Source organism: Taeniopygia guttata, chromosome 3 (genome assembly GCF_048771995.1).
Source record: "Taeniopygia guttata chromosome 3, bTaeGut7.mat, whole genome shotgun sequence".
NCBI lineage: Eukaryota > Metazoa > Chordata > Aves > Passeriformes > Estrildidae > Taeniopygia > Taeniopygia guttata.
In genome coordinates, this window is record NC_133027.1 from 19,647,019 (window position 1) to 19,666,895 (window position 19,877).

Below are 19,877 nucleotides of genomic sequence, written 5' to 3' on the forward strand. Positions count from 1 at the left end.
GCGGCAGTGGGAGCTGCCCTCCCGTCCCGCCTCAGGATGCTGCATTACAGCAATGAGAAAAAAGTTGTAGAGAGATGTTTTCTTTTGGATACTGAGTTTATATTAGGAGAAGATCTAGAGTGAGCAATGTACCTGGTACCCAATAATACCTGGTACTCAAAATATATGACAGGTTTTTAGGAACCACTGTGGAACTATGATCTTTAAAAGAAGTTATGTCACTACAAAGTAATGTAATTAAGAAGGTTCTTATGCCATGCAGTCTCAGAATGGGCACCATGAAGAAGTGGAAAGAATAAATTAGTCAGATATGTAACAAAAGTATCCCAACAGCAATAGGATGTTGTGAGTATATGAAGTCTTATGAATATGTTGGAAGAAATAAAGAAAATGCAGTAATTATATTTTCATACAACCCTGACCAAGTTGTTTCTCAGTTCCACCAAGGCCTGTCAAATACATAAGCTCTTTGGGTTTGGGGTTTTTTTAAGAGAAATGTTATCCAGTTAATACACATAGTAATTATGTGTAATGTTGAGCCCATTTGTTGGTTTTGCTACAGAAGGCAAAATTAATGCCAGTGTTTCGCATTCTTGAACACAACACTGCAGTTCTGGCACCATATGGTTATCTTTGTCAGAGGGATCCGTACCAGAGCTATGAGGGAAGTACAACAGCAGCTTGGATACCTTGGGCTGTTGCTGGAGGTGGCCACACCAGTGCCCCCATCTTTGCTTCTTTGATCTTGTCAGAAGCTGAGGTACTGGATTTGGCACACACCCAGCTCCCAGCTTTGGTCTCCCAGTACATGGCAGTCCAGGTGCTAAGAGAATGGTGCCGGACTCTTTCAGGTGGTGCTTAGCGACAGGACGAGGAGTAGTCACCATAAACTAAAACATGAGAAGTTTCACTTCAACATGACAAAGAATTTTTTTCAGAGCTGCCCGGGGAGATCGTGGAATTTCCCTCTCTAAAGACATTCAAAACCCGCCAGGACATGCTCCCGTGTCACCTGCACCAGCTGACCCTGCCATGGCAGATGATGCCCAGAGGTCGCTCCCGGCCCTAAGGACCCTGCGATTCCGTGGAGGTGTTTCTCCTCACCCCAGAGCCACCTTGGCTCCTCAGTGGAACACACGCACCTGGAGCCCGGACAGCCGGGTGAGAACCAGCTAAACCACCTCGTTCAGCTCCAGCCCTTCGGTCGTGCCGAACACGCCAGCGCACCCGAGCGGGCTCCTTTGCCTTTTAGCAAATGAGGCTTCCAGAACGAGGTGGCTTGTGCAGAGCCGCTGCGACCCATACACCTCATGCTCCACCCCCAAAAAAAACAGCTGACTTAGGTTTTAAAAATACCATTACTGGCGGGGGGAGGGAACAAAACCAACCAAACAAGAAAACCGAGCCACACAAAACCCTGCGCTGTGGCATTTTGTGGTACTTTGGCCTGTGTGGCGGCCCGTAGGAGGCCCGGCGCTGCCATGGGCGCGGCGGCCGCGCAGGCGCAGCGGGCGGATGGCGGCGCGGCCGCGGGATGCTGCGCTGGCTCGTGGCCGTGCTCAGCCACTCCTGCCTCGGGCCCCGCGCCGGCCCCATGTTCTACGCCGTGCGCAAGGGCCGGCGGGCCGGCGTCTACCGCACCTGGTAAGCGGCGGCCGCGGTGGAACGGGGAGCCCGCCCGGCCCGGCCTCACCGCTGCGCGCTCTGTTGCAGGGCGGAGTGCCAGGAGCAGGTGAACAAGTTCCCCTCCGCTAGCTTCAAGAAGTTCCCCACCGAGGAGGACGCCTGGAGCTTCGTGCGCGGCGGCCTCCCGGGGCCGCAGCAGCAGCCCGGGCCGGCAGGTAGGAGGGGGAGCAGGGCGGGCGGCCCGCCGAGGCTCGGGGCGCTGCGGCTGCTGCCGAAACGGGCACCAGCCCCTGTTCCTTCCTCGCCACTGGCTCTGCGCCGTGGCCATGGCCTCCGGACACGGTGATGGATGTGCAGTGCAGTGAAAGTGTTTCTGGGAGAGGAGGCGGGTGTCAGATAACGGACTAACATTGATAATAGTTGCTAACAACTGTTGTCTTTAGAATCTTTAGAAGCAGTCGTTTCAAATAAAATTTGATTTTGCTCAACTTCCTAACTTCCTTTTTTTTTTTTTTTTTTTAAGAGGCATTTGGTCTTCCAGCTGTAACACAAGAAAATGGTAGCCAGAGAGAGGAACCAGAATTAAATACCACGTGTTGCAGTGCATGTAAAAGGCCATATGAACAGTCTACCAATGAAGAGCAGATTGCAAAGCGTGTAAAACATGATGAAAAACAGTCGGTGGGCTCAATACCAACAGTCAGTGAAGATAAGTTTTCATATATGGGTGAGGTCTTTGATTATTCCTTGAATTGTTTTCATTTGTTTATTCTCTGTGACAAGCAACAAGTGTAACAATTAGAAAACTTTTAGGGGGGTTTGTATATGGCAGCATTAGTCCTATTTTTTCCATTTGAAATGAAAATATGAACTATGATTTATTTGTTCACATTGTCTTTCAGTGTAATTTTGATTGGTTTTAACTGATATGAATATATAGCTTAATCATATTGTTATAGATGTGATTTTATGTGTGCCTGGGCTACAAATTGGATGTAGCTTTGAAGTTTTGAAGAAGACATGAACTAGAGTGAAGAGTGTGGGAGTTGGGGCAGAAATTCTTGAGGCTGACTGGTGGGTGTCAAGCTGTAGTGAGACTTGTGGTGTTCTGCTCTGCTGATTTACATGGCTTCTGCAGCTACCTTTAGAAGGGCTCTCTGAGGAGGGAAGTTTGGGGGATTAATATACTGAAAACATTTCTTTTATCTTAAATAGTGTTTTTGAAGAAGTGGTGATTTTGATCATTTTTTTGTAGGTGACTTTGCAGTTGTTTATACAGATGGTTGTTGCACTAGTAATGGACGTAGCAGGGCACGTGCTGGAATAGGTGTCTACTGGGGACCAGGCCACCCTTTGTAAGTAGCTCAATGGATTTTTTTTTTTATTAATTAATATATTCTGTTTGGGTTTATGGGATTTACAATACCAGCCTCCTTTTTAATATGAAACTCTGTTGTTGAAACTCATAACGACAGTGTTATGAGACTGAGTCAGGAGATGTTGAGGGGAACAGAGAAAGCACTCTCTCTGGGAAAAATCAATTGGAAATAATGTTGTTTTGTTTTTAATGTGTAGCCATTATACATCATCCTGAATACTTGAGATAACTAATCTACTGTTTGTTCTTTGGACACAGAAATACCAGTGAAAGACTTCCTGGACGGCAGACTAATCAAAGAGCAGAAATCCATGTAAGTAGCAAATGTTCTGAAATGCTTCTCTGTATTAGACTGCAGCTGCATTTTCATGCCTTTTTCAACTCTGGCTTCCAGAAAACAGTATGGAGCTCTAAGAGAAGTATGCAAAATATTCAGAGTTATGACTTCAAAGAAATAGTTGTCTTCAAGTTTTATTGGTCTATATTGGCTTTGAATTAGGTAATTCACCTTGAGGATTTCCAAATGTCACCAAGCACAGCTATTTAAACAGCCTTACATTAGAAAAGTCTTACTCTCAACTCTGCATAGATTCTCTTGTGTTTTTAATGAGTGTGCTTCAGACCTTATAGTGAGGACTGCTGAGTATCGGTTGAGAGTCAGCTTCTTGTGATAGCAGGATCAGAGTATCATAATCTTTAGATAAATATAAAAAACAATTCAGACTAACTTCTGTTGAGAACAGCAGATTTAGTCTTCTCTTTTAATCTCCTCTTCATGATGGTATTGCTGCTATCTCACACTCCACATTTGGAGATGTAGTGAAATGGGCAATTGCTCTGCTGAAAAACTACAGGGTTCATTTTAGAGGTGGTGTTGGTGTGCCAGTGGTAAGATTTGTCACGGGAGCTTTTCAGTTCTACATCCACACCCAGCCACTTCTTCCTGTATTATTTCAGAGCACCAAAAACACCCCCCAACCTGTTAAGGTATCCAGACTGTTGGAACTGATATGAATTCTTCCTCCTCAAAGTTTTGGAGAAAATGCCTTGGTGTTGATAGAGGTTTTGATAGTTAGAAAACGTGTCAGAGAGCTACTCCTTCAGCACAGAGTTGGACATCAGAATGTTACAAGGTTTTGTTTGCTGCTGAAACTTAAGTGCCCGCCTCTTTGCCTGAATCATAAAGATGTCATCTGCAATACACAATTTTGGGATCCTCTACAATAAAACATGTTGATAACCCTTGGTGGAGAGTTTACAGTAATATATGTGGTTCTGTGTTAGCATCAGGTACTTTGTTAGTATTTTAATTCCATTTGGTCAAAATCCTTTCTGAACTGTGGTTGTTTTGAAATGTTCTTTAGGCAGCCTGCAGAGCAATAGAGCAAGCCAAGACTCAAAACATCAAGAAGTTAATAATCTACACTGATAGCAAGTTTACTATTAATGGTAAGTTAATGATTTTAATTTTCCTGATACTTAAAGACACTGCATGCTTTTTCATTACATAAGACCCACAGAACATTCTGAGTCTTGGAGAGAGGAACCTAAGGAAGCCAGTGCATAACTTAACATGTATGACTGCTTGGGGAAAAACTTCAGAGTATCAGACATTGCCTGCTAACTGCATGGAACAGAAGTAGAGTCAAAGTGTCTGTTATAGTAAATGCTGACAGAAGTAACACCAGGATTTGTGTCTTGAGGTGTTCAGTGTGACGCAAAATCTAGAAAAAATGTTATTTCTTTGTAGGTTGTTAAGGCTGTACTCAGGAAATTACTTGAAAGTTGATGTGGTAACCTGTAGGGTTTTTGTTGTTTTGCATGTATTGGAGAGTCTTAGCATGTCTTTAACACACACACACCTGTGAAGTACATTAAAGTTATCTTGCTTCCAAGCTTTCAGGCTACACTGGAAGACTAGCCAGAGATATGTGCTCAGAGTATGCATTAAAAGACCTGGAAAACCTAATTTTATTCTCCATAAATACCATATGAAGCAGCCAATAAGACTTAATTTTGGAAAAAAACCTTCCTATTTCCTCAAGGTCTTCAGATTTTGTTCTGCTGTTAATCTGGAACTGCATAAGTTTGGGTTTGGTTTTTTTTTTGTTTGTTTGTTTGGTTAGTTATTTTTGGGTTTTTTTCTCAATTTTACAAAGGCAGTACATGTTTGTTTCCAGATCACTTTGGAGATTTGATTTTGTGGGTTTTTTTGAAATAACATTAAAAATATTAACATAAACAAAACCAGCTTATGGTTGAAAATTAAATGTTTCTCTTTTTGTCTTAGTCTCTGTGGTTTTGCTTGCAGTTTAATTTTGCATTTTGGGTCCCTGAGGTGCAAGTGCCATTCCTGTTTAACCAAAGGTATTTTGTAGATGTGTCTAGTGGTTATTATTTAAAAATGCCAAAGAAGGAGGCTTGTAGTTAAGTACAAGTGGATGTAATTTGGTTTTTAGGAGGTTTTGCATGCAAGATTGGAGATTTCCTATTTGGTTCAGGTCATGAAAGCAGTAAGGATATCTTACATTGTCCAGCAAAGATATTAAAAAAAAATTCCTTACTTAAGGAGTAATATAGAAAACTCCCTGGTGAGCAGTAGGCTTTGCTTACTGCATCATCAAGCAAATCCTTAGTTTCCGTTTATTGGCGTTTATGAGATACTTTGGGTACAATGCATATATAAGATGGTAGTCCTTAAATTAAATATCTGTTTGGAAAAACAGATATTTAATTTAATGATGGGATAATTCAGATAATAATGCAAAAATACAATCCTGAAAGACAGCATCAGAATTATCTGTTGTCTCCAGTGTTTTTGCCTGAGACTTTGTACAGAGGTGATGTCTTCTTAAAAGGCTGTTGGCTCCATCTTGATCCTTGCTGGCTTATTTAATAGCACTCTTATGGTGATACTCCCTTTGCACAGGTATTACGAGCTGGGTTGACAACTGGAAAACAAATGGCTGGAGAACAAGTTCAGGCGGAAGTGTAATAAATAAAGAAGATTTTGAAAGACTTGATAGTCTCGCAAAAGACATAGAAATTCAGTGGGTAAGTTCCTTGTTTCTTAATGACATTTTAAACATGTTTCTGGTAGAATCTTAGAAGTGTGATCATAACTAAGACTTTTGTAGAACACTGTATTGTACATCCTTAAGTAAAACTGCAAATACAGAGAAGCTGTTTGTTGTATCTAAAGCAAATTAGCAACATAACCGAGATTATTAGAACCAGAGCTGTCTGGATCTGGCTCTCTCTCATGTAGGGGTAATGCTCAAGCCTTTTCACAGAATCCACACCTACAGCTCCCCACGTGGTACCAAAACTTTGCCATGTAAATCTAATGTTACTTCACACCCACTTCATGCTTATCCCCTCTCAGATCTTGTCAAATAACAAGCTTGATTTTCTTCACCTTCCTACTCCACCCTTAGTTCTGACAAGGATGGGCTTAGGGTATAAAGTTTTTTTCAGTTACTGATTGATGTTTGGACAATTAAGACATCTGAAAATTGAGAGGATCTTTTAATATTCTATGTATGTATCCTAAGTGAGTGCTGTAACTACCAAGGCTTTTAGTGGGATAGAGGACTTTGGCTTTTAGGGAAAGATCAACTCAGTTTAACCACTGAATGCTGGAAGGTGGGAATTTTGAATTGGAGCTTTTGTCTGCATTTCTTAAAGGATAGGTTAGCTGGTCCTTATGCTTTTCACTAATTCCCATAAAGATTATAGTCACAGTTTGGCAAGAGTTTCCCTAGAAGAAGAGAGACAATGAAAAACTCCGTGAAGAAGACCTAAGGGCTAAATATTAGGTGAGGACCTCTGAAGAGGTGCTCCTGTACTGTCAGTGACAGAGCATTGCTTTATCAAATTTCATGTATCTACTTTCTTCCTGGTTTCCTTCTGTATCTAACAGTCCTATATTTTGTCCTTATAGATGCATATTCCTGGTCATGCTGGCTTCCAAGGAAATGAAGAAGCTGATAGACTAGCAAGAGAAGGAGCTCGTAAACAAAAGTGCTGATGGCCTAGGACTAGAGACTGTTGCACTGAGAGTAAAGGCCCTAAATATGACAGCAACAACTTGAACTGCTGTAATTGTTTTGGAGTTGAACTTTGAGCTGTACTTCGTTCTGGCCTGAAGCACTAAATATAAACCAACTTCTGGGAAGGAAAACCCCACATTTTCTTCTATTGTATTTGTTTTACAATTGAGCATATTTAGTTGATGATAACTGAGTATTTGTTTTTTCTCCATCTGTTGGAAGGGCTGTGGTCAGTGTTTTTAGCTGTCTTGTGTACTTATGAGCTCACCTTAATGACAGGCTTCTGAAGAAGTAATTTTAAATCAAAGTGTTCTGTATTTTCCTCTTAGTGAAATAAATTTTTTTGTTTTGTTTTTGTGGGTTGTTTTGTTTTGTTTTGTTTTGTGCAGAGGTATTTATTGCAGTCCAAAATAGCTGGGGCAGACTTTGGGGTTGGTTGATTTGGTGGGAGGTCACCTAACACAGGTTTCTTTGGTCTGCTCTGGCATTCTGGTACTGGCAATAACTGCTCCACAGATGGGCTTGTAACACTGACCTACAGTGCCAGCTGCAGCACCAGTAGCTGCACCTTTTATCATGTTATTTTTCATGATAAAAGAAAAAGCCAGGACACAAGAAAACAATTTTCACTGTTCTCTCTAGCTGATTAATGTCCAAGCTTTTCATCTCTGGCTTCCTGTTTCTATTAAGTAGGTTTTTAATGCATACTGATTCTTGTTAGCATTGTTAGTTCCTCTTCAGTGTTGTCCCAAAGGCAGTAATTGACATTTAGTCTGAAATGGGACTAGAAGATAAACTTCTCCATACCTTCCAGATCTCAAGTCTTTTACTTCATTTTTTCCAGTCAATTATGAGATTAATGGAATGGTTAATGTGCACTTGAATTGGAGAGTAATTACCAATAATCAACATGGGTTTATTTTCTATGCAAGTATACAGGAAAAGCAAACAGGCTGGTTGTGTTATCTGTGTCAACTTCTCTATATGGTACCTCTGTACCACTGAATAGTAGAGTTTAAGCTAGGAATCACTGAAATGTGTTTGCATTTGTTAATTTCTATACAGATGGTTAGAACTGAAGAATTTTGTTACTTTATAGTTCTCATGCATTATAATGTCTTTCCCGAGGCCAAGTGTGAGGTTTTACATATTTAGTCACATGGCTAAAGGAGGAAACTGACTATCCAGTAGTTAATAGGTCAGTGAAGATTTTTTTTTTTTCTCTCATCCAGAACTGCACATTGAAGCTCATATAGGGGTGAAAGAGGGCACTGATTGGGCCCCCTCTGCTTTGTATGTATGCACACAACTATCTATTTACTTTAGAAGTTTGGCTGCAGAGAAAAAACCCATCACCCTGATCAGATTTCTAGTAACTCGCCTATCTTACATATTATGTTAAACAAGTAAATCCTTTTTACTATATGGAAATCAGTATTTTTTTTTTTTTTATTTAAGCAGGAGCTTTGGAAAACCTGTAAGATTGTGATGGGTAAATCATGACAACTGTGTAATACTGAATTTAGGCCACTTGACTACCTGAATCCAATAGGTAGATTATAATAGAAAATCTAATAGGACATATCAATTTCATATGAATGTTTATTCTTATTCTGGAAATTCAGGACAGAAGAAAGCCAAGAGGAAGGTTACAAGATTAAGGCTGATTAAAGGATGGAAAACAAATAATACTTCTCAAAAGGACTTAAAATGGGCTTGAGGGCCTGCAGAGGATGGTGGATGTTGAAGTAATCTTTTCAGAGAACTGCAACTTTAGGAGAATATTAGCATTTAGCAGCCACGATATTCACTGGCTGTCCCAAAACACCTACTTGTCCTCCATGTGCCTTAGCACAGCTTCTAGAGTATCTGTTTGATAGCCAGTAGTGCTTAAATATAAATACTATACATTAAATGGATCTGGTACCTTTTTATGAGAACTGAAACAGTAGTGGTTGAGACACCTTGGTAAGTAAGAAACTCTTTTTACGAAGAAAAATTCTAAGGAGGGATTGTTTCAGTTGTCTGGCCATTCTTACATTGTGCTTAGCTGGCTGTTGGTTTATTTGCCATGCAGGATCAGGTAGACAGCAGAACTGCAGAGGCTGGAGGGGCACAGCCCGGGGTGTCTTGTTTGCTCCAGCTCGCGGAGAATGCTGAGGCTGTATCTTCATGGATGGCGACAACACAAGTTATCTGTGCAAGCACGTCTTGCCACTTTATTTTTTACCTAATTTCTTTTATTCTATATTGTGGGGTTGCAATGCCGGCCTTTAAGCCCGTGACGTACGGGTAAGTTCCGTCAGAGCATTACAGCGAGGGCCGACACGATGCAAACACCATGGCCTCTCGGGTTACCCTGGGGCGCTGCTGCGGATGAGAAGCCCCGAACCCCGGCCTGTCTCGGGGACTTTGGGCTCTCAGCCTGGAGCTGTTCCCTCAAACGAAAGCTCCGCACCGCTCCCTGCCGAGCCCATGCCGCTCTGCCCCGGGCCGCGGGGCGGGCCCGTCCCGCTCGCTGCCGGGCCCTGGAGCCGCGCCGGGGCGGGCCCCGCCGGCAGCCCGGCCCCGCTGGCGGCCCGGCCCCGCGCTCGCTGTGGCGGCGGGATGGTGGAGGCCTGGTACATGGACGAGTCCCAGGAGGACCAGCGGGCGCCGCACCGGCAGCGGCCCAACCGCGCCGTCAGCCTGGAGCAGCTGCGCCGCCTCGGCGTGGTGTACCGCAGGGTACGGCGGTGTGCTGTCGGTACCGCAGGGTAGGGCGGTGTGCTGTCGGTACCGCAGGGTACGGCGGTGTGTTGGTACCGCAGGGTCCGGCAGGGAGCCCCGGGCCGGGCCGAGCCGCGCGGGGGCAGCTGGGGCGGGGCCGGTGCGGGAAGGCCGTGTCCGTGTGGCAGCTCCTGTGCAGCGGCCGAGCCGCCCCGGCACTGCCGGCACCGGGATTCCCACGAGTACCATGAGTTCCGCCTTTAGCAATGGCGTCCGAATGCTTTTTTGTTGTTTGTTTTGTGTGTTGTTTTTTTCTTTCTCCCTCTGCCTATTTTTTAGTTGGATGCTGATAACTATGAGACTGATCTATGCTTGAAAGAGATTCGGAGAGCAGAAAATTATTCTTGGATGGATATAGTGACCATACAAAAAGACAAGCTTCCAAATTATGAGGAAAAGGTACGCGAAACTTGCCTTTCAGTGCGGGTTTCCACACAGCCCAGCGGGACACGGGGATGAGGCTTCCACGTCTAAAATACATCCTGTACCGAAGTCCTGAACATTAAAAAATAGCCTTTGGTGCTATTTTAAAGATAGTAGAGGTCTTTTGCTTCTGTAGGTTGCCTTCAAAGGTTTTGAGGATCATTTCCATCACTGTAATTTCATAACTAAGATTCCTACCACGAGAGTTCTGCCAATGCTGACCTGTTCTCAGAGGGCCTCTCTGAGATGAAGACAAGTAGCTGCCAGCTGGGCCTGGGCTTTGAAAGCTTTGACAACCTAATGGCTGCTTGCACAATGAATCTTTTTTAAGTGAGTGTTAACCCCATGGAATTGGAGGGATACATGCTTTGTACAAGGAGATTTTTTACCTTGGGGAGCTTATACCTTGGCAATTTCATAGCAGCTCAACACTGTTCAGATGAGCCTCCTAGAAGGAGCTTTCTTATCCCAACCTCCAGGTGCTGCTGGCTTGCTGCTCTGACTTGAAGACAGCAACGCAATTACACTTTCATATTTTTATTAAATTTCCATTTACCAGTTTGTTTTAAGCCCATTGTGTTCTAGTGGTTTTGTTTTGGTGATAAGGTAAATTAGGTAGTAACTCATTAAGAAGATGGCCTGGGTAGACCCTGTCTGACAGAAAGATGGGCCATTCTTTACAAGACATAGGGACTTTTGCTCATCCTGCTGTGCTGGATCACTTCTGGCTCAAGGACATCTGCAGAAGTGTGGCTAAACATCATTCAGACCTGAGCAGATGGTGATGGTACCTGGCATTGCACTGCCCATTGTGCACTAAACCTCTCAGGTCTCCGTTAATTGAACTTTTAAAATGTGTTTTGTATTCTGTGAATGTACAAAGAATTTGCCATTCCAGAAAAAAGAGAATGTTGCTGCCACTGTCTTAGACAAGAGAGCCTGGAGCTGGGTCTGACTGTGTGTGGGCAGGCATGACACACTGTTTACATCAGATTGCTGTAGATGGGCCGTGTTTGGCAGTAACTGCATTTTCACAGACAGTGGTAGTACCCTGTGCAGCTAATTCAGCTCTGCATAAGTGCAAAAGAGGGGGAATAGTCTGTGGCTTTGTTTTGGTGTAGTGTTTTGAGGGGGAAACAAAATGATTGAACTGAGCAAGCGCAAGGACTAAATCCTGTAGTGGGAAATTTTACCCATCTCTCTTTCAAATGGCTGTAAGCATTGCTGTTATTCAGAGAATGGTTACATACAGCTAGAGCTCCTTGCCAGAGGAGTTCCTGCCCTCCAAAGGAAATGTAGAGGCCTGCTCAGATGTGTCTGGAGATGGGCTGACTGGCTGGGTTGGCCATCGTACCCATGTTGGTCTGCTCTGTTAGTTAAAACACAGTTACCCTTTGAAAGCCTTTCTCAGCTTCTCTGTGTTTCTACCAGATTTCTTTGCAGCTTTCCCATATCCAGTAGTTTTCCAAAATATTTGCTATTCCTAGATAAAAACATTTTATGAAGAACATTTACACCTCGATGATGAAATTCGCTACATCTTGGAGGGATCTGGCTATTTTGATGTTCGAGACAAGGATGACAAATGGATTCGGATTTTCATGGAAAAAGGAGACATGATAACCCTCCCTGCTGGCATATATCACCGATTTACACTGGATGAGAACGTATGTTGTGTAGATTACCGTAAATTTTGATAACAAGTCCATGTGAATATATATCACATTAGTAACTGCATGCCCTGAGACTTGCAGTTCATTAGTAAAACATGTTGCTTTTCCTTTTGGAATCTGGAGACTTCACACTTCCTGTAAGCTTTATTTTTTGGGTAGTTCATGCACTTCCCATTCAGTTTTCGTGGCTGTGACTGTGATGCTTCTGGTGTTCCCCAAAAGCATTGTGTAAACATCTTGGGTACTTGGGTTGCTGCTGTTTAAGTAAGCAAATAGGGTTTAAATGCTGCACTGCTGAGTATTGTGGATCCAGTGCAGAGGTCTGCATAAGACAGGATGGTTTTGGTTTCTTTGAAATGGTGCAAAGTACTGCTTCTTCCTGAACTGAAGGCACTGATCAGAACACAGTGTATCACTGCATAGGTGCCAGAGTCTTCCACTGCAGGCGCTGGGAGCAGGACCAGCAGTATAGTGCTATAATCTTCTGGAATGTGTGAAGCTTTCAGTCCATCATGAAATAGTTTCAAAAATTTCTGCTGAAGCACAAGTGAAGCCTTAAATTTGGCATGAAGATCCCTTGAAAAGGGGCTCTTAAACGACTTGTCACTTCTTGTTCTTTGGCAGAATTACGTGAAGGCAATGAGGCTGTTTGTTGGAGAACCCGTCTGGACTGCGTACAACAGGCCAGCTGATGATTTTCCTGCTCGGAAACAGTACATGAAGTTTCTGGCTGAAGAAGCACATAATGGTGTCTGAGACCTGACCAGTGGAACATCCCGAAGCCCCGTCAGGATAAATGTGCCTTGTTGCTTTTCACTGATTAAACTTGTATTTTCATAGGAAATTGGAATGACAGAATCCTAGAAAAATTTAGATTAAAAGGTCATTTGGAGGTCATTTAGTTCAACCTTGTGAACTACTATGCCAGTTTTAAAGCTAGACCAAGTTGCTCAAGACCCTGCAGTTTGGAAACCTCTGGTGGTGGAGGTCCCACAGCCTGTCTGGGTGCTAGCACCAACACTTAGCTGGCCCCATAGCCAAGCATTTGTTCTTCATGGCCAAGTCCCTGGTTGCAGTTTGCAGTTGTCTATTGCCCTTCACTGCAAGTCTGAGGAGAGTCTGGCTCTGTCTCCTTCACAGTCCCTGCTCTAGTAGTTGGGTCTCCTGTGAGCCTTCTCCTCTCCAGACTGCGCAGACCAGTGCCCTTGGCTGGGCTCCCTTCTGTTCTGCCCTAGTTCTGGTGACTGAGGGATGTCACTTGTAACCACCTAGTTTGAACCACAGACTGTTTCGAGCCCAATGGACCTGAGATTCTTTATCCATTCAGTAGTTTGTGTCCTCCGCCAGGCTACAAGGCTGCTGTGGGACACACTAGTGAAAGCCTTGCTGGAGTCAAGGTGAATGGCACCTATGGTGTCCCCTCTGCTACAGAGCCATTGCCCCTGGCAGTCAGCATCAAGCAGAATGTACTCTTGGTGAATTGGCATTGACTGTTTGCTCCCCATCACCTGGTATTTCTTGTGCCTGGAACACCTTCCATAATGGCTTATTCTGTAACATTCCTGGGGACTGAAGTGGGGCTGAGCAGCCTGCAGTTCCCCAGATCTTTTGTGCCTTTTTGAAGGTGTCAGTATAATTTGCCTTTTTCCACTCAAAGAGGTTTTCCTGATCTCTGTGACCTTTCAAAGATGCCAGCAGCCTTGCAATGACAGTAGCTGGTCGCATTTACAATTGTTCAGGAATCCATTTTCTAACCTTTTTTTCCTTGGTATTTCTGGCAGGTAGAATTGTGAGAGGTGGGCTACATTAATATTCATTTTGCTCAGAATTCATGCTAATGAACTATGTAGGATTCTGGTTTTAATTAAAGAAAAGAAACCCTCCTTCATTCTTGTCTAAAAATGTTCATAAGATAAATCTGCGTAATCGGCATTTTAGTATGCAGCTTTCCAAGTACTACCCTGGTACATAAAGCTGTGGTTTTCTCAGTAAAATGTAGCAAATTTGTTCTTGTGAGTTATTAATAAAATTACTTTGATCTAGGTATGTTGATTTTTTATTGGTTTGGGTTTTTTTTTAATCTTTGTGCTGACATTTAGAACCCATTGAACAACGGTGTTACTGTAATTATTAATCAGCTTTTACTCCTTGTGCTGGCATTTATTTGTTCTGTAACATGGGACAAATGACTCGCTGTGCCTCAGTTTCTTGAGCTGTGAGAGGGAGAAGAGTAGGCTTTGGCACAGTAGGCTGGTTTTCAGTAGATAGCTTGTACTTGCACGGGACATGGAGCTCCCCAGCAATGGGCACTGGAGCGTTTTACTCTTCTCAGTGATGAATTATATCAGCTGGGTAGATGTACTGCTTGCTGCAGCTCTCAGTGGATGATGAGCTGACTGTAGCCTGTGTGCTGATTTCAGCCAGATATAATACATTCTCCTTCCTCACAGTGTCCTAAATAAACAACTCTAGAAGGAGGTTGAAATGGTCCTGTCTGGGTCTTCCTGATGTAGCAGATGATGGATAATTGAAGATTCCCACTGTTCTTTCCTATGAGTATATACACAGCCCTTCTTTAGTGGTAACAGTGTTTTTTTCACTTTGTAGCAGCATTATTGTTAACCATTTCTAGGTGTTCTATTTCTGTAAATGTTTCTGAGGGTGAAGTTGCGTGGGACTGTGAAAAATCGGTGTTAGGAGCAAATAGGAAGTTTAGCTATAGTCATACACACATTGGGGAGGCTAAGCAGTGACATGTGCCTTACTGGCTCAGGGATTTGTGTGCCACTTGTCTGAAAGGAGCACTTGAATGTCCTCTTGTACAGCACACTGGGGCTTCCTGCTCCCAGAACAAACTTTGGGGATTTTTCAAGGTACAACTACAGGAATAAATGACAGCTTTTGCCTGCAGCAGATTTTATTCCTTTGATTTATATGCCACAGAAAATTGAGTTTCTGAATATAAAGTAAAATGACTGCTTTCTCCTGGTGCTGGTATCAGTCCCTGGTATCCCATCGAATTCATCCCCCTTCTACGCGTTTGTTTCCTTTTTTTATCAGAAGCCAAGGTGAGACTGTTCATTTCTCCTATGGGCCTTTCTGTTTTGATCTATCTCAGCAAAAGGAGAGGTGGGGCAGCAGCACGGGCCCTCAGGAACCCCCACGTACAGAGCAGCCAGCCCCAGCAGGCTGGGGGAGCGACCAGGAGCAGAGAGCAGGTAAGGCATTCTCCTCGGGAGAGATTTACAGCTGGGAGCAGTGATGAGGGATGGACAGTAAAGCGCTGCCCGCCGCAATTGCTTTCAGCAGCTCGCTGATGTAGGATGTGACCCGGGGAGCAGGACTGAACCACCTTGTTTTGTTGCCTCTCTGGAGGAATATATACACCCAGTACAGCTCCCATCTCCTGGCTGTCAAAATAACACACGATCACCCCACTGGAGATCGTTCATCATTTTCATAGCACAATGCATTCTGCTGCTGAGAGGTGGCAGGGGCTGTGGGGGTCTGACTGTCAACACTTCGGAGTCCATGCCCTTTAGTGCCATAGGTGTCTTTGAAAGGGTGAAAGCTTTGCACTCTGAAAGTGGTTTTTGTCAGCCAGGAAAAAAGCAATTTGAGGCTGGTATAAAGATTCCACTCCTGCAAAGAGGTTATGTGGGAAATTATAGTGGGAGGAAACAGCTGGGCAGAAAAAAAATGTTAATAGTAAACATTGTAGAAAGCAGAGAGATGGGAAGGAGAATATGCCATTCCTTCAGATGAAAAATGCAGTTCATTTTCATCAGGTTTTTGTGGTTTTTTATTTCTTCCCTCTGCTTCCCCCCCCCCCCAAGAAAAAAAAAAAAGTGCAAATGAAACTGATTTTTGGTCCAAAAGCATGATTCTCTTTTACCACAGGCGGTGGAAAATCCTGGTATATTGAGGTAGTATGAAGATTCATGGAAGTAGTTCCAGCAACATCATATTGGCAGCATTAACTCAGGCAAATATTTCAGCTTCTCCAGGATTAGAGTTAAAAAAAAAATAGGATAAATGGTACTGAATTGAGATGTTTAAAGATAGCATTTTTTGGTACTGATGTGTGATTCTCTGCTTTAATCCAAATTTTCCCAAAGTGGCATATACCCCATTTTCTCATGAACATATTGAGAGAACTTTTCTGAAGGGGACTCCGTGTAAACTGTGGATGGACAGTAGGATTTTTAATAATTTAGGTTGGCAAAGTGGTGGCTGTGCTCCCTTGTTGTATGTCCTGGGGAAAGTTTCTTTGGCTGGATTTTTTAATGAAAAGACATTTCATGGTCAGTTGGTAGTTAAATAGTAACATCCACTTGGGAAGGGTCTAAAAATAGGTGACGGGAAGTGCTGCTGGTGGTGAGTGCCCTGCCCTGGGCTGCCTGAGAACAGGGGACGTGCTGCTACCCGCAGCTGTGGGAGCTGGTAGCTGCTGTCCTGGCTGCTGAACTTGACAAGTGTAAATCTTCATGTACTCCGAGCATCGGGTCCTACTGGCAGAACAGACACTCTCCTGCCAGGTTTCTGGTTCCAGGACTTAGCCTGAACTAGGAACTTAATGAAGGGACAGTTTCCTGACATCAGCTGGCAAACACCAGCACACATAAAACTGAGATGCAAGCTGAGCACTGCTTTGAAGAATATTTCTTTGTAGCCAGATTGTGGATTTAGATATTTGGCCAAGCTGTAGACCTGACTATGCTTAAAAATGACATCATTTGTTTGGGAGTCTTTCCTGGGAAAATGATAGAAATTCTCAAATCCCCACCAAACAGGAGAGGAAATTTGAGAATAGGTTGTCTTCTGACAGTTGTCTATTTCCTGAAGCAAAAAAAACATATCAGCTCATTGGGGGGATGAAATTGTGTTACAATTTAAATAGTCCTGGTTCAAAGATGCAGATTTAATCTGATTTACTGCACTCATTGTGATTTTACAGCTTGATTCCCAAAACATTTTGTGTGGTTGCAAAAAGTTAATACTCTGCTATACGTGCAATTTGAAAAACCTATTTTTGTGCAACTGAGTCGCTAGGTCTCATTATTTATTTACTGTGTAAGTACCCAGATAAGGCAAAGAAGCAAAATTTCACAAACCAAAATGCTTGGGGAAAGATTCAACAGTTAAAGGACTGTGAATCTCTTTCAATTCAGGCCTCCCCTGCTGTAGTTCTCTCTGGGATTCCTGCATTAATTTTGTTTCACTCTCTATGCTGCTTCTCAGACTACCAATTAAAAACTGTTGTGCCTGTCAATATCAGCTGGTAGAAAATTGGGCTGGGTATGCTCTGGGATTGCCTTTGGTCACAGACACAGCCCAGAGCAGCCAAGCTGAGCTCTGGGCTCTGGTTTCCACTGTGATCACAGGCATTTGAGCTGGGAGAATTTGATTTGGGTCCACCCTCAGGCTTATTTTCTTCCCAAATGATTCAGGCAACTTAAAGCTGACCTGCTGTTCATGGGAAGGAGGTGAGCTGTCCTTGGTGATGCTGTAACAAAACAAAGTGGTGGCTGGGTTATGCACAGGCTTCTGCCTCAGCCTTGGGTGGGGGCTCAGTCCTGCTGCCTGCCACTGGAGTGTGTCCCAGAATTTGAGTACTTGCTCACACATTGCATTGAAAATAGTGTTTTTTTGTTTTTTGTTGGGGGGGATTGTTGTGGGTTTTTTTCTTCTAATAAACAGCTCCACCTCTGCATCTCTACTTCAATTTTTCAATTTAGTACTGACAGTTTTGACAGTTTTTCAAAGCCAAAGTGGAACCTTCTCCCCTCTTCCATTCTTGCCTCAAAAAGGAAACATCCAATTTACTTCCCCTCTTTGTGGGAAAATTATAAGCCATTATTGCTGCCTTTTGGGTGGATTCATTTTAATGACTCTCATACATAATAAACATCTGCAGATGACTGCCCAAATCTAGGACAGAAAATCTACGTGTCAATCCAGAACAGCTTGGAAAGGCAGCACCTAGATCTTCCTCCCCATGCACACTTTTCCTAAGACCAGGGTTGTGACTATCTCACATGTCTTGAAGATGAGAATCATTAAATTTGTAATCCTCAGACTGGCTGGGAGAACTCAGTGGGAAAGCAACTTTCTGCTACCATTTCCTGAAGGTTTGTGGTGGGGCTTGTTTGCATTCAGCACTACAAAACTGCTGTTCAAATGCCAGAAACTGTGCGGGTTCCTGCACTGTAAGGTACCTCACTGGTAAGGTAATTCCTTCCTCAATGTTTAATCAAGTGGGTAGAAAGCAGGATGGAATAAGTGGATGGCATCTTCCTTTGAACTCTTATATGGGTGTGAGGTACTGCTTAAACTCACTTTAACATCTTTAATTTCCCTGGCCTCTGCTCATGACAGCAGCATTATAGGTTGCTACCTCAGCAACCTCAGAGAAGTTGACTCTGTCTGCTGCAGTTCTGCCTGTCTGAAATACATTTACATCTGTATTTGATGCTTCAGTCCCATTTTGCCAATATTGCTTGGTTGCAAGCTGAAGCACCAAGGGAATGTGTGTTTGTCACTGCAGCTGCTGATAGCAGTACCACACATCCTGCACTCCTCTTTCAGACAGCTCCAGCACATGCAGTTAATTAAGCTGACATACAAATGAGAGAGAAATAACTTAGCTGTGCATAAAGATCATACCCCACTTATCCTCCTCTCTGACTGGATTTGCGAAACATCTGCAGCTAAGGTTTCACAGAAGAACGGTCTGTGTGCCTCTAAATAAGCTTATAGTGCAGAAAACCCAGCAGCCTACCCAGGCAGCGTGGTAATTCCCAGCACACCTTTGTGCTGACAGCATCAGGATGAAGATGTATCTGAAAAGGGTGTTAGCTGGCTGAGCTCACCCTAGTGAGCTCACTCACCAAGTCAGTGAGCTCATCTGGACTGTGCTGAGCACTCCTGCTGACATGAAGGATAGGGTAGGTGAAGGAATGACCATCCTTTCCAGTACACTGGCCGAAGTCCATTGTGGAGTTTCAGGAATGTATGCACATGCCTTTGGGGAACACTTCATGTGTCCAGTCTGAAAACTGAGGCACCAGGAAAACGTCAGTGACCAGCTGGTGAGGGAATGCCATTATCACCTGAACTGCAGTTAGGTATTAGAAATGCCAGAGAGATGCTCAAGTTCTTTTGAGGATCAGAGTCTCTGTGCATAATGTAATTATCTGAATGTCTGAAGTACAGCTCTTCTCCTCTTTTAATAAAAGTGGGAGTTTAAATGCAAAACTTCTGTTAAGGCACATTAAGCTTTAAGATTTGAATACAACAAACAACACATTCAGGCTCTGCTTTCCACAGCTTTTCTCACTTAGCCAGATGACATATGCATGCTGTGTTTTAGAACTGAGCTCTGCCCTCATTTACACCAGGAATCCTCATTAAATTCTGTTGAATTCATTGAATTTAACAGGATTGCCTGGTGTAATTAATGTTTTGAGGACAAAGTTTGTCCTTAGCTTTAATGTTTTGACATCATGTAGAGCAGATGTGTAACAGGCAGAATTTAGGGAAGTCAAACACTTAACTTGTTTGTATGTTACATCCAAGCCATAAAGTGACATTGAGTCTTACCTGCATTTCATAAACAGTTAACAATTTGCATACATCCAGCAGTGATAATATGCCTTTGCATTTGGATTTTAATTATTCTGCAAGTCTACCAGGATGTCACTTGTTTAATGCCTGGCTGAGCTTAGAGGTCACCCAGTCCAAGTCTCCTCTAATGGCATTTTTATCTGAGTAAAAGCTTCTACTAATAAGAACACAGCAAACATGCTGAAGTGAGACCTACGTAGTAATACACATGAATTATAATGTAGAGAAATTCAGAAAATGAGATTTTGTTTTCAGAGCGTTTCTTTTACAATGGTTATTGGACTCTGACTAGGATAATAACTTTTTATTCTCTGTCGATCAGAATACAGA

At 43.2% G+C, this 19,877-nt stretch overlaps 2 protein-coding genes across 3 annotated transcripts; both read left to right on the forward strand.

The window, feature by feature from the left end:
- The first annotated feature begins 1,465 nt into the window (after positions 1-1,465).
- On the forward strand, positions 1,466-7,409 carry RNASEH1 (ribonuclease H1). 2 transcript variants are annotated; one of them, XM_012572773.5, is made up of 8 exons: positions 1,466-1,644; positions 1,714-1,841; positions 2,150-2,353; positions 2,894-2,981; positions 3,263-3,317; positions 4,369-4,453; positions 5,934-6,058; positions 6,948-7,409. In XM_012572773.5, exons 1-8 carry the CDS (start codon positions 1,535-1,537, stop codon positions 7,032-7,034), a joined length of 882 nt encoding a protein of 293 aa, XP_012428227.5. In that variant the 5' UTR covers positions 1,466-1,534; the 3' UTR covers positions 7,035-7,409.
- A 2,165-nt stretch (positions 7,410-9,574) lies between these two features.
- On the forward strand, positions 9,575-13,967 carry ADI1 (acireductone dioxygenase 1). The gene is made up of 4 exons (XM_072926027.1): positions 9,575-9,783; positions 10,105-10,224; positions 11,736-11,915; positions 12,546-13,967. Exons 1-4 carry the CDS (start codon positions 9,664-9,666, stop codon positions 12,675-12,677), a joined length of 552 nt encoding a protein of 183 aa, XP_072782128.1. The 5' UTR covers positions 9,575-9,663; the 3' UTR covers positions 12,678-13,967.
- Positions 13,968-19,877: the final 5,910 nt, after the last annotated feature.